At 41.8% G+C, this 13,765-nt stretch overlaps 2 protein-coding genes across 3 annotated transcripts in view; one reads left to right on the top strand and one right to left on the bottom strand.

The window, feature by feature from the left end:
* Positions 1-1,731: 1,731 nt before the first annotated feature.
* LOC110494217 (insulin-like growth factor-binding protein 3) lies at positions 1,732-4,979 on the bottom strand. The gene is made up of 4 exons (XM_021569058.2): positions 4,300-4,979; positions 3,552-3,586; positions 3,249-3,371; positions 1,732-3,009 (listed from the first exon to the last, which is right to left on the bottom strand). Exons 1-4 carry the CDS (start codon positions 4,640-4,642, stop codon positions 2,896-2,898), a joined length of 615 nt encoding a protein of 204 aa, XP_021424733.2. The 5' UTR covers positions 4,643-4,979; the 3' UTR covers positions 1,732-2,895.
* Positions 4,980-6,145: 1,166 nt separating this feature from the next.
* LOC110494218 (SPRY domain-containing protein 3) overlaps positions 6,146-13,765 on the top strand; it is a 58,878-nt gene continuing 51,258 nt past the window's right edge. Inside the window, exons 1-4 of one of the 2 annotated variants that reach the window (XR_002469238.2) lie at positions 6,146-6,386; positions 6,900-7,034; positions 10,195-10,270; positions 11,924-12,048. Coding sequence is in view for 1 of the 2 variants with exons in the window: in XM_021569059.2 (XP_021424734.1) it covers positions 6,907-7,034; positions 10,195-10,270; positions 11,924-12,048 (329 nt within the window). In the remaining variant the exon portion in view is untranslated. The remainder of the gene's footprint in view (positions 6,387-6,899; positions 7,035-10,194; positions 10,271-11,923; positions 12,049-13,765) is intronic. The other variant, XM_021569059.2, reaches the window with a different exon arrangement.

Consider the following 13,765-nt stretch of genomic DNA (forward strand, 5'->3'; position numbering starts at 1 on the left):
CCACTGGTACTTCCTGTTTGAGTTTTTGCTTGTAAGGTGGAATCAGGAGGATAGAGTATGGTCAGATTTGCCAAAAGGATGGCGAGGGAGAGCTTTGTATGCGACTCTGTGTGTGGAGTAATGGTGATCTCACTTTTTTGCCTCTAGTTGCACAGGTGACATGCTGGTAGAAATCAGTTAAAACTGATTTTTAGTTCTCCTGCATTAAAATCCCTGGCCACCAGGAGTGCCGCCTCTGGGTGAGCTATTTCTTATTTAGTTATGGCCCTATACAGCTCGTTGAGTGTGGTCTTAGTGCCAGCATCGGTTTGTGGCAGTAAATAGACAGCTAAGAAAATTATAGATATATTATAGATACTCTCTTGATAAATAGTATGGTCTACAGATTATCATGAGGTATTCTAACGCAGGCGGGCAGAACCTCAAGACTTCCTTAATATTAGAGATTGCGAACCAGCTGTTGTTAACAAAAGAGACACACACCTCCCCCTTGAGCTTACCCGACGCTGCAGTTCTGTCCTGCCGATGTATAGAAAAACCAGCTAGAATATGACCAAGTTTCCGAGAAGCATAGGATATTACAGTTCTTTAGGTCCCATCTTCAGGTCTCCAGTGATTTGTATATTTGCCAATAGAACAGATGGTTGTGGCTGTTTATTTTCTCCTCTGCGTAGTTTCATCAGGGTACCCGCACGTTGGCCTCTATTTCTCTTCCACCTGTCGGGGATTAGGCCCTGGTCTGGGGTGTGCCGCCGACTTGTTGAAATATAAATCTTCATACAAATTGAGGTTAGTGATCGCTGTTCTGATGTCCAGAAGCTTTTTAAGGTTATAGGAAACAATGGGCAGAAACATTATGTACAAGAAGTGTTAAGATCAGCGCAAACAAAACACACAAAACCGCAGAATTGGTCAGGATCCCGAAAAACGGCCTCTATACATTCCAGCGCCATTGAATATCAAAACAATCAACTTCTCATTCAACTACCTTAGATTTCTACATAATGAGTCCGTAACAATTGTTTGATATTGTTGACCTATTTTTAGATTATCATAAAATACTAGAATATGGTTCAAATGTAATTACTCCAATGAGACTTATATACAGTAGATTCCCAAAAATATAAACATTTGTTTTGTGACATTTAATTCTAATTTCCCCTTTATTCCGGAATGGAGTAGAGTTACATGAGTTCAGGTCGTCCTTTTTCAATCTCCTAATAACATTTAAATGACTAAAACAAAGCAGTCTTTGTGTGTACGTGTGTTTGTGTGTGTGTTCCATTTGTATGTAAAGTCACAAATGCCAACTAATTCACTTAACATTCTTGTCTCCTGCTGTTTGAAAAATGTGTATTGTGTATCTTTTTATAAGACTCAGATTGTGCTTTTGGAAGGTGAAGAACGTAAAAATAAAAAAAACACGCTTTAAACTTTTAAGAGCAAACTAACTCCAAAGCTCCTTGGCTTTAGATATTGTCATGGTAACTGAGAGCCAGTCCTGTTCTAAATCTTCCTGGTCATATGAGAACGATTTCTGGATTAAGGGCACACTGGCCAGCCATTACAGCCATAGCAAGGTTATTTTCAATCACAAACAGGTTTTTGTTAAACCGTAGACCACATGCTGTTATTCCAGGCTGTTATGAGGCTCACATGAAACCTCTAAAACATATATTATACAGCAGGTAAGTATCTTCACCAGACATCTGGGAAAGATACCCATCAACATAAATTTGCTTCCAGTGTGTTTCCACTCAGAGGCTTTTATTGATAAAATGTCACATTTACTTAAGTATAAAAGATTGTCAACATAAATAATTACATCAATAAAATAGGTTCAGCAGGTACAGTACAAAATACAATGTTTTGTCATGCCCAATAGAAGACAAAAAAGCACTTAAATAAAATGTACAATTTGTTATAAAAAATACATACTGAGAATTAAATAATACATCAGGTTTTAATTTATATATGTATATAAAAAGACTATATCTTATACTCTAAAAACATGTCTGCTCAGCTATAATGTCAGTAAAAAGATTGGAGGTGCTCCAGTAGTTCTTGGTCCTGGAGTTTGAACATCAGAATGTCAGATTTAAGTGCATAGTTTCAGAACTATAAGAGCGACAGTGGTAACATCATCAGAGACAATCGTCATCACTAGGCCTAGACCCCTCAAACTCAACTCTGGACTTCGAAGCAAGTTCCACTGCATTTTTTTATTGTTCCCCTATAATCAAGGATTGATTTAGACCTGGGACACCAGGTGTGTGCAATTAATTATCAGGTAGAACAGAAAACCAGCAGGCTGTCGACCTCGTAGGGTAAGAGTTGAGTACCCTGGCCTAGACTGTCATGGCACGCAGCGGGTAAATGGGATTGGGGGTGTAGTCTACTACAGGTCTACCCACTTTGAGTTAGGTTATAAAATTAACTCACAACTCTGCATATTTATAACACAGAGTACAGATATTAAAAAGTGCAATAATTCCATACCCATCCAGTCTAAACTCAGGTGAAGCCTACTTAGTAAAAATCTCTGGTTTGAACTGTATCACAACTCATCACTAGAGGGCGCTGTGAGACCAAACTAACAGGGATGGATAAAGCGAATGACCTGCCCGAGAAATACAATTGGAAAAATGTGCTTGTAGGTAGTAGTGTAGTAGGGAATGCATCTGAAATGGCACCCTATTCCCTACAAAAGGGTGCCATTTGGGATGCAGTTGGGTGAATTTTGCATTTATTGGCCATTTAGTGTCCAGCACTTTGGGCAGCTCTTCTGTTCTTCTTCTATCCCCCTCTTTTCTCCTCATCTTGCTTTTCCTCTCGATCCTCACCCATTGGTCAATATTCCAGACTTCAGGGTGTGTTGGACTGGGCAGTGCCCTCTCATACATTGTCACAGATCAGGGTGCCCTCTGGACTTGTGTGTGATGATGTTGACATGCCACTCTCATTCACACACCAGCAGTGACCGCGGTGCATGCCCCGAGACGACCGACACTGCCACACAGAGATAAAGCCTATTAGAGATGTGCAGTTTTGTATAGGACACAACAACGACACTCAAACACATACACACAAACATTTCTGACCAGGCATTGACTATCGAGTCCAGCCTGCAACTCAAGATTGAGTTGGTCCACTGAACTCCTACTTAGGCAAGGTTACTCATCATGCAAGCATAGTTTGGCGAACCACCTCTGCTATACATGCATAAACCAGTCTGCTTCTAAACATACCTGTTTCTTTCTGAAGAAACCACGCTTGTCACAGTTGGGCATATAGATATCGCCACGGTCTGACTGGAAGACCACGGGCTCAAGACCTTTAAGTACAGTGTTCAGCAGCCTACGACACGGAGCCTAGAGAGAGAAGGAGAGAAAGAGAAGGAGAGAGAGAGCGGGTTTTCATTATTAAAACCCCCGCCACTATTTCAGGTGCATGTTTTATTGTCTTTCAATTCTATCGCTCAACACAGTCCTCCACACATTTGGAAGTACAACATGTCCTCATTATGACATGTCTTAAGTAAAGGATTTTACCTTCTCCAGGTCTTCAGTCAGTGTCGGGTGTGTGGCTGGAAAAAATACATGACAACAGCTTTAGCATAGTAATGGATTACATTACCACAGTAACTGATTACTGAAATATCTGATGAATGCAGTGGCAGAGACAAACCAGTAGGTAGAGTCACATATCATGTTCACAGATTGGCATTAACAGGTTGTTGAGTAAAATTTCCAGCTGCTGGTGATTTGAGGTCAACATGACATAATTGGGATTATTTAAGAGAAGAACATTTCCCACACACAAAACAATTTAATTCCTGGTGGAGTCTGAGCATAGATTTATTTGAAAGAAATCCTAAGTCTTGTGGCTGAGTTTGGAGCACTGCATACTGATCTTGGCTCTGTCTCCAATGTAAACTACTGTCAGTGCCAATTGTGTGCTCCATTACGACCTAGCTGTATTTCTTACTTCTGATGAAGCTACACATTTTCCACTTCCACAGGCCAATACAATCTCACAATCGGGACCTTTCTTATCACAACAAAGTCATCAGAGCAACGTTTATTTAATTATCTAAGATATACAGCGCTGGCGTCATATCCATATCCTGACAAGGATCAACTCTGGGCCCTTGTTATACAGCCCATAACTAGGTCAAGTGAGCTATCTGCAAAAGCTCAATTTAGCATTGATTTTAGTTATAGTTTACAGTACCTCCTCCTCCACCCCACCAGATGTAACTGAGTGGCTTCTCCCTCTGTGCTGTAGTAGGTGTCTTACCTTTTGGCTGGGGACTCTCAGAAGGGCTGGGTTCACTGGCGTTGCCGCAGACTCCCCTGCCCTGCAGAAGGGCCTGGAGGGGGCTGGGGTCTCCCAGTGGTGGGGCGCAGCGGAGTCCTCGAGCACAGCTCAGGGTGTAGACCCCACAGGGCTCCCCCAGGAACAGGACAGTGGTGCTGAGCTCCCCAGACTGTTGCCTCTGGTTGGGGGCCCTAGCCCCCTGTAAGCCCTTACTGGAGGGACTCCTTCCTCTGAGAGGGGGCAGCCGGGAGGCTAGCGTCCACGGGCTGGAGAGGGCAAGCTGGAGGAAGAGCAGGGCCAGAAGGTCAGGGTACAGAAGCATGTTTCCCTTAAAATACACGTGGTCCACCAACAAAAGTTAAGTAATAGTCCAGGAGGTTCCTATTTGTTTCAATGCCAGATATTCAATGTCAGGGTAGGCTGTTCTCTGAGGTTTGTTCTTATTCAGCTCAGTTCCAGTTGTTGGTTGGGAGAAGCGAGGCAGAGTGGATAGGAATCCCCTCCAGCTACAACAGAGCGATAATGAAGCAGACACACACCACGGACAGCGGCTTTTAAAGAGCCAAAAGGTGGAGGGAGAGGGAGGGGGAAGGAAAGAGGGAGAGAGGAATATTAGTCTCCCCTCTCATTTCCAGATTGCTGAGCACACCCCCACTTCCCCTTGTCTCTGACACACACACCTTTCCTTTACCAGTGCCTGCTGGTGAAATAGGGATAGCCGTAACCCCATCATGAATGTGTCATTATTGCTGTTTCAAATTCGGCATTATTGTTTTTCCACCGGGAATATATTTGATTTATGTGTTTTACAAGTAAGCATTACTGACACATTTAAAATGACAGGCTGGTGATGAGAACATTTGTTTATAGAAAACATATATGTTTGATTAAGTGTCCTCTTCTGTGTATACAAACTGAGAATAACCCTTGTACATACTTCACCTGTGCTTTGATGGTTATTGATGAAGAAGCCTGATAATGAATTTGGACAGGTTCCAACAGCAATCTTGTTAAACCGTTGCATCAGGCACTGGTCTAAATCCTATTCCTTTACGACTGAACACCTGAGCTGTTTAAAACGTGGGCTAACGTCTTTGAAACTTTGGAATGTACAGTCAAACACCAAAGGAATTCTAATCAAGGCATTAGTCACTCACATCCAAAGTTTAATGACCCCATTAAATGGAATGTTTGCATTTGCAGTTGCCATGGCTTAGTTAAAAATAACAAATAATGAACACAAAAGAGTAGCTTGATGACGTAAAAGTGCACGTTCAGACTTTGATCAGACAGACATTGACGGAGAGGGTGCCGGAGTGCCACTTAACATAGGGGACTTTGGCTGACTAAGCCAAACATGATTAATTCTTCCATGACAGGAAATGCATTCCTCTGTGTGTGTGTGTGTGTGTGTCATGATAATGGACTAGTGAAGAATTTTGTAGGAGGACCACCTCTTTAAAAATGACTTATTTTAGAAAAATTAAGGGGAAAAACACTGCTGTTTAATGCTGAAGCCAATCTGGCAACGAATATGTAAAAGCAAGAAACATTTGCTGTCAGTCCTGTATTCCCAGTTCACGATCCGAACGCTGTTCGGTTCAAATGTTTCACAATCAAGATGTATTTTTATGTTTTTTTTTTAGCTATGGAAGCCCTCCCTTTCCACACCTAACAATTAGTAACCCACCCCAAAACTCAGGATTCATCCTTCTAAAAAAAAAGACACGGCTCCGCCCCATAATTAGGCTCCTTTATTATTTTACTGTCATCTCAAATTCTATCTTGCTCACTCACACACAAGTTTAATTTAAATCCTGTCAAGTGTAGCCAACTCAATTTAAATAATAATGCTCTTTGGAAAATAGCCTATAGCCTAAAATAAACAGCTACAGTAGAGTACTTTATAGATTGCCGGAAACAATGTTATTTGTGTCATGATGTCATTAGAACGCGCCATTTGCACTCAGTGGAATTTGTTTTGATGGAGCTGGAGAGCACGTACGGGAAATTTGTAAACAACAAGGAATTTGGCCACAGATGAAAGACAGTAGCTTAACAATAAGGTGTGCAACTTTTAGTCGGTGTGTGTTTTATAAATAAACAAAAAGTTACCGGGCGTGTGAGAGGATGTCCTGCGTACGGACAGAACTCTTCCTCACTGTATGTGTGGTTGAGAAGTGCTTGATGTGGATAGCTAGCTAACGTTAACCTACAGCTACAGTAGCTAACAGTTTTTATTTCCCTACAGGTGTTGGCAGCTGGAGCTAGATAGCTGGCTAGTTCGCTCTAGACTATTAACATTTGATATGTTCTTAAATTGCTAACTAACTAGGTATATTGTGTATTAATTAGGTAATACGCCGTACATTACATGCTATTATTTGACACCCTCGTACAAGCTACTTTGGGCATTTTAAATATTTTTTAGTTCGACCCAACTGAACCAAACAAATGCAAAACCGACATCCTAGTCCATAACTATTCAGCCTGCTATTCATATGCAGCTGCCATTTCAAAAAATTATATGAGAGTAGGGTAGAGGATCAACACCTCAAGGTTCCTGTTTCTGTCCTCAGGTAAGCGATGGACGACATCAACCTCCATTACCGTTTTCTGAACTGGAGACGGAGGATCCGGGAGATTCGCGAGGTAGGGGCTGTGCGGTACCGTGAGCGGTTCAAGAGGATGCTGAGAGACGGAGACGTGCTAAGGTGGGGATGAAAACCGTCAAATGTAGGATGATGAATGAGGGGTTGAATTTTATTTATTTTCCAGAAGAAATATCAGTTGTGGTAAGTCAGATAAGATCAATATACCTAGTGTATAAACATATAAACAGCAACATTCATACATAATAATATATAATGACACTAGCCAAAACAGTGTTCCTCTATCCTGGTTCTGGGCAGGGAATGTAAAGAGACGGAACAGTCAGAGCCTGGCTTCCCAACAATGGCAGAAGATGTAAAATGCATTTCCAAAAACACCACACAGAGAGAACGGTCGCTAAGTGCGTTGTTGGAGCATGTGTTGATACTGATAGAATCGAAAGAAAGGGAGCGCTGCTCTCGGATCAGCTTTATCCATTAAAATCTTACCTTAACATTCACAATACTGAAAACGGATCAGCTCCTATTACAACTTACAGCTGCAAATATTGAGGCAGCTTATTCTAATGCTTAACCAATGCAAATTCACAAAATCACTGATTTGGCACATCATTGCACACGTTAGGCCAGTGATTCCCAACCAGAGGTACTAGGACCCCTGGGGGTACATGAGAAGACTCGTGACTATAGGCTTACTGGTAAAATGCACATGAGAGGCTACTTTTACCAGAGCGAAATTCAGTTGGTATTACAGCATATATATTGAGACAAATACATATATATATATATATATATATATATATATATATATATATATATATATATATCTATATATATATCTATATATATATAGAGAGAGAGAGAGAGAGGAATTACAGACTGTATCCTACAAGTAGTAAATATAATTCGATTGAACATGAAACGTATTTCAATATGATTGAAATAGGCCTATAGCCTACTGTTTAAATGCAGTCATCTTGGTTTTCATTTGAAGCATCTTTTTATACGTCCCTTGTTTGTATCATTTGCAAAGACCTTGGCAGCTGTTTATTTATTGTCAACTTTGTTCTGACGTTAGCAGCGGTCAAAGAGAGATAGAATCACATGGTGTATCAATGTTTAGCGGAGATCGTCTGTGTATAAAGGCAAAAAAGCATGTAGCGACGCACTTAGCTGTTCTACGAGGGGTCTGAGGCAGGCTTTAGATTAAGAGTTATTTCAAGTGCAACGTTAATAACGATGGTTTTGGGAATAAGCTCAGAGATTTAACAATGCTCCTACGAAGGTTCTAACGATTAACTTATCCTGAAGATGCTTTTTGGAAACCGGGCCCAGATCAGTCAGTCAGACACAATTTACCCACAATGAATCACGACCCTAATATTCTCAAACACAGCCACCCTGTGGCCCTGTCCACAGAACCAAGGAATGTAAAGAGAAAGAACAGTCAGATGCGTCATAATATCTCTATTCTTGGTTCTGGGGACCCACAGGCATGGTGGCCTTCTTCGAGAACATCAAATCTTTGATGCAATGTGGGTAAATTGTGACTGACTGATCTGCAAATAATAATAGGTAGTTATTATTCAAGGTGAATTGTAGATCAGGCAGTCGATGACTGCAAGGCAGTCGAAGCCAAACAAGCCCACTGTGAGTGAAGTCTTTTGTTGCAGCCAAGTAGTAACACCGGATTCAAGTCCTCGATGAGCTGACTCAGGTGTGTTTGTTTGTCCTGGGTCCTAGGCTGTATCCTCAAAGCATCTCATAAAATGTCCTAGGAATCCTGTTAAAACCTATTTTAAGACTTAAAAAGCTCCCAGCTTAGGTTGATGTTAAGACACTGCTCAGACATACTCTTAACCAGGAGTAAAATCCACTCATAAAAGTTTATCTCAGCTGGTAATCACAATCACGACAGTTTGAGGTACCGCAAAGGAAAGATAGTGATGACACTTATTGACATGGTTGCAAATGATGGGGAATAACCATGAGGCATCGCCAGCTGTGAATGGGACTGTACATCAAATGTTGAAATGGTAAAACGTTTGATATCATTTTCGCCTGACACGATCACTTTGCCTAGGCCTACTATTAATTATTGCTTAATATATATATATATATATATATATATATATTTTTTTTTAACCAATCCTGATGGTTGTTAAAAGCAGAATTTTAACAATATAATCGTTATATCAACACACTCGCAATCCCGTTTAACATCTCTAAATAGCTTTTGCAAAGTAGGTATCAAGTCACTCGACGATAATGTTGCATACAACATTGTATACTTTTGAAAAGTCTATCATTTTCATTGAAAACAATCAAAGTTAACATAAGCCAGCTCTTCCAACACCTTACACTTGCTTACAGCTGCACTACACATTTCTCATCCCTACACATTTCTCATCCCTGGATTGAGGTACGTTTTCCAAGCCATATCTTGCGCCGGCCCGCAGTTTCTTAATACATTTTTTGGGTTAACTGTAGCCAAGCATAGGGTGTCGGATCAGCTGGCTAAAACCCTAGATGCTTTCAATTGCCAAATTTATATGCGTGCAGAATAGATCTGTTCTATGCGAGCTATTTCTATGCTTCCCATTTAAGATTTGTTTTTGAGTCTTTTACTTTCGGTTTTGTACACCAGCTTCAAACAGCAGAAACAACAATATTTTTGGTTATGGAAAATATATTTCAGAGCTGTTTAGATGGTATAATGGTATACTAGCTTCTTTTGTCACATAAACTGAAATTAGGCGAACTATTAGAGTATTAGCAAACAGGAAATGGCAGAGCGATTTTTGCATAGTGCAACTTTAACAACTGCAATTTCATGTGGTGCAGGAACCACTGACTCACTGCATTTTTCTATTATCAAGACACCTGCTGGTAATTCTTAACTGGTTAGGACAGCTCATGAGGTCTCCTAAATATATGTTGACTAGGAGGGACTAAAGAGGCTTTGGCAATAGTTTTCAATTTTTACCCATAAGAGTAAGAGTAAAATGTATATTCTCAGCACTTATGACTCATTTTCTACTTGCTTTGTGGATACGACCCCTAGATTGTTTACTTTTAGACTCATACTGTCTTTCACACTGTCCTCCTAGCCTCTCACTGTCTTGGATGACCAGTACCATCCACAAGTTAAAAAACTACTGTATGCTGTGTAGCATACGCTTGTATGTTCGTTGCATACTTTCAAATACTTTTGCAAATACGATACGATTAATATAAAGTCATTTCTGAAATTCTTTTACAGTTACCAAGGGAACTCGGATGAGGTTGGCTGCTACGTGGCTCCAAGGCCATTATCCAAAGGAAACTGCTACTTTGAGGTAAGCTCCAATACAGATTTAGTTAGGTATCCCTGACTCAGGCACTGGTGGTCTTGTAGTTAATTTTCGTCCATTTATTTAACATTACCAAGCTATTAATCAAATTTGACAGACATATCACACAAGTTGTCAAGTCAAGATGTCTCTTGCCTCTATTATGTTCCCACACTGTTGTACCCTGTTGTTCCCACACTGTTGCCTACTGTTGTATAGGCGAGTCTTTTGACAGTTCAAGTCAAGAGCATCGTAATTCTGAGCCCATCGCCAGTCACACCCTGTAGATTAACTGCTGTCTGCCCTCAGAGAACTGCACAGCTGCTAAATTTAGCTGACACATTTAAGTAAAAATAGTTTTCAGACCAACCCAAACTGTTATTTTTGGACCCTTCTTTTTTTTTTAAACAAATGATCTGACAAATGGATCAAACATGGTCGTTTTTCCAGTGTAAAAGTATGCAGTGTGTAACATAACTCCCCAGTTATTCACCAGTACCTTTTTTTAATAGGAGTCCCTCCAGACTAAATCATAAAGACAGCAGACTCGTAAAAAAGCATCCTGGGTTTTGGTAAAGCTCAGGAAAGGAGGACTTGGCTGTACATTCTGGGATAGGGAGAGGTCTGGTTCTGGTGTTTAGTGTTGGCTTCCTGAGCCTACTGTATGCTATGCCAGGGCAGTGAGTGGGTAAGTAGAGTGATTCCTGAAGGAGTCCTGCTGGTGTCCATATGTGAGTCCCAAATGGCACACTATTCCCTTTATAATGCACTACTCTTGACTAGTGCCCATAGTAGTCCACTATATAGGGGAATAGCGTGCCATTTGGGATGCACACTATGGCGTTGGAGGATTGACTGGGCAGACATAATGAGTGTCTGACTGAACGCCCGCTCCTGCTTTAACTTTCATGGAAGGGAAATCATATCCCGCTTTTCATTAACGGACACACCTTAGAGTGAATTAAACACAACCTTGTTTATGGAAACAGAAGACTGAAGCCATGTAATTATTTTTCTTATTGTCTTATCTACTTTTTGACACATGCACTGAAATATTCCCGTTTTCAGGATGATCATTGCCAAAACACAGATTTTATTAATCAATCATGTAACTGCAAGACCATTTAGCAGTGGGCAGGGGGTGCTTTCCCAACCACCTATCAGTCAGTTGTCACCTCAGTCGATCATCAGCAGACCTGTGTCCATCTCAGTTCAAGTGTCTTTATGTCCCAAATGGCACCCTATTCCTTTTAGAGTGCACTACTTTTGACTAGGGCCCATAGGTGCCATTTGTGACGCAGCCCATACCAGTATGACTGAGGATTAAGGAGCTCTGAAAGGGATTAAGAATGTGATACAGAGAAACAGACTGCTGCGTATTCCAGGGGCCGTGCTAGTGAGGTCATGGGGAAGGACTTAATGGTTTCCCCTTTTCAGCCCTCTCGATCTTTCAGTGTTCTGATTGCACTTCTTCTACTTAAGCGGCCCTCAGGTATGATGTCATAATTAATTGCTGTTGGTAGGAAAGTGTGTAGTTGCAGGTTGCTCGTGAACAGCTGTCTGACTGCCACCCCCACAGGGAAATATGAACTTTTGAGCATGTTAGGACCTCTTGCTCATGCTATGGTTTTTAAGTGAAGTGGTCTGTGATGTTTTCAGGTGACCATCGTTGACACAGGGGTGAGGGGGATGATTGCTGTTGGCCTGGTGCCTCAATACTACAAGCTGGACCATCAGCCTGGCTGGCTCCCGCACTCAGTGGCCTACCACGCTGATGATGGCAAGTAAGTTAATTGAATTTAACTTTAATTGATGTTCGACAAATCAGACTCACGATGCATGTGGCACGAACAAGAGACTATCACAGACTACAAAGGCAAATCCAGCTGTGTGGTGCCCATCGAAGCCTCCCTACCAGACGAGCTTAACATATTCTACCCTCGATACCACCTCCTCCACACTGACTCTTAACAGAGGGGCCCCCCAGGGGTGTGTCCTCAGGCCTCTTCTATTATTATTATTATTATTATTATTATTATTATTATACCTTTATTTCAACAAGAAACACAGACTGAGACCAATGTCTCTTTTACAGCTGGGCCCTGCGTATACATGTTTACACATACAGTTTAGTTACAATGATAAAAAAACTAAAACAAGACAAACAAAACGATCACAGACAATAAAAAAATACAGCAACAGTTTTCATTTACACACAGGTTATTCTACTAACAGCACAAGAACTTGCATTACCCGAAACAGTTACAAGCAATACAAAAATAAATGCTCCAATAAATATTTAAAATGAGCAAAATGAACTGGCATTGTGGTACCTCTCCCCCAATGGCATCAAAACAAAGGAGCTGATTGTTGACTTCAGGAAGCAGAGGAGGGAACATGCTCCAATCCACAACAACGGGACTGCAGTAGAGAGAGTTAACAGTTAAGTTCCTCGGCGTCCACATCACCGAGGACTTGTCATGGACCAACAACACCACCAGTCTTGTCAAGAGGGTACAACAGCGTCTCTACTTCCTACGGCGGCTGAAGAAATTTGGAATGTCACCCTGGGTCCTCTCCAAATACTAACTCTGCAGCATCGAGAGCGTCCTGACTGGTTGCATCACGGCCTGATATGGGAATTGCATTGTCCACGACTGCAAGACCCTCTTGCGGGTGGTGAAGACGACACAGTACATCACTGGGGCCCTGTTCCCACCCACTGTGCTCCCGGGCTCCCAAGTTGCACAGTGGTCTAAGACACTGCATCTCAGTGCAAGAGGCGTCACTGCAGTACCTGGTTCGAATCCAGGCTGCATCACATCCGACCGTGATTGGGAGTCCCATAGGGCTGCGTACAATTGGCCCTGTGTCGTCCGGGTTTGGCTGGGGTAGGTCGTCATTCTAAATAAGAATTTGTTCTTAACTGACTTGCCTAGTTAAATAAATAAATAATCCAGGACATCTACCCGAAACGGTGCCTGAGGAAGGCCCGCAGCATCATCAAGGACCCCACACACCCCCGCCACGAGCTGATTTCTACCTTACCGTTGGGCAGATGGTATCAGAGCATGAGGTCTGATATCAACAGGCTCAGAGACAGTTTTTATCTACAAGCCATCAGACTGCTGAACACTTGAACTGGACTGACCACCTGCTCTGCTTCTCCGCACCTTAGCAAACATGCACTCACTCACTCACCCCCCCCCCCCCCCCCCCCCCACACACACACACACACACATTCAACCTACACACGCATCACTACTGCAGCTACCAGACTCTTATTATGATTGGTAAATACTGCACAATTTCAACACCTTTCCCCAAACCCCCTTCCCCAAAACACGTGTAAATATTGGGCTATAAATTGTACCTTCCTGTATTATACTAACATGTTTATTCTATTCTACTGAGCCATTTACTTTATGTTTGTATTCCTATCTTGTATTATTGTCCCCCATTATGAAACCGGGGAAGGGACTGTGGATCTGTCTTCGTCTG

Source organism: Oncorhynchus mykiss, chromosome 17 (assembly GCF_013265735.2).
Source record: "Oncorhynchus mykiss isolate Arlee chromosome 17, USDA_OmykA_1.1, whole genome shotgun sequence".
Lineage (NCBI taxonomy): Eukaryota > Metazoa > Chordata > Actinopteri > Salmoniformes > Salmonidae > Oncorhynchus > Oncorhynchus mykiss.

Bases quoted from the DNA above. Each gene is read 5' to 3' on its own strand.
- LOC110494217 (XM_021569058.2), bottom strand. From the start codon at position 4,642: ATGCTTCTGTACCCTGACCTTCTGGCCCTGCTCTTCCTCCAGCTTGCC. The intron at 3,587-4,299 runs GTAAGACACCTA...TATTTTTTCCAG, and splicing joins TGAGAGTCCCCAGCCAAAAG to CCACACACCCGACACTGACT. The intron at 3,372-3,551 runs GTAAAATCCTTT...TTCTCTCTCTAG, and splicing joins TGACTGAAGACCTGGAGAAG to GCTCCGTGTCGTAGGCTGCT.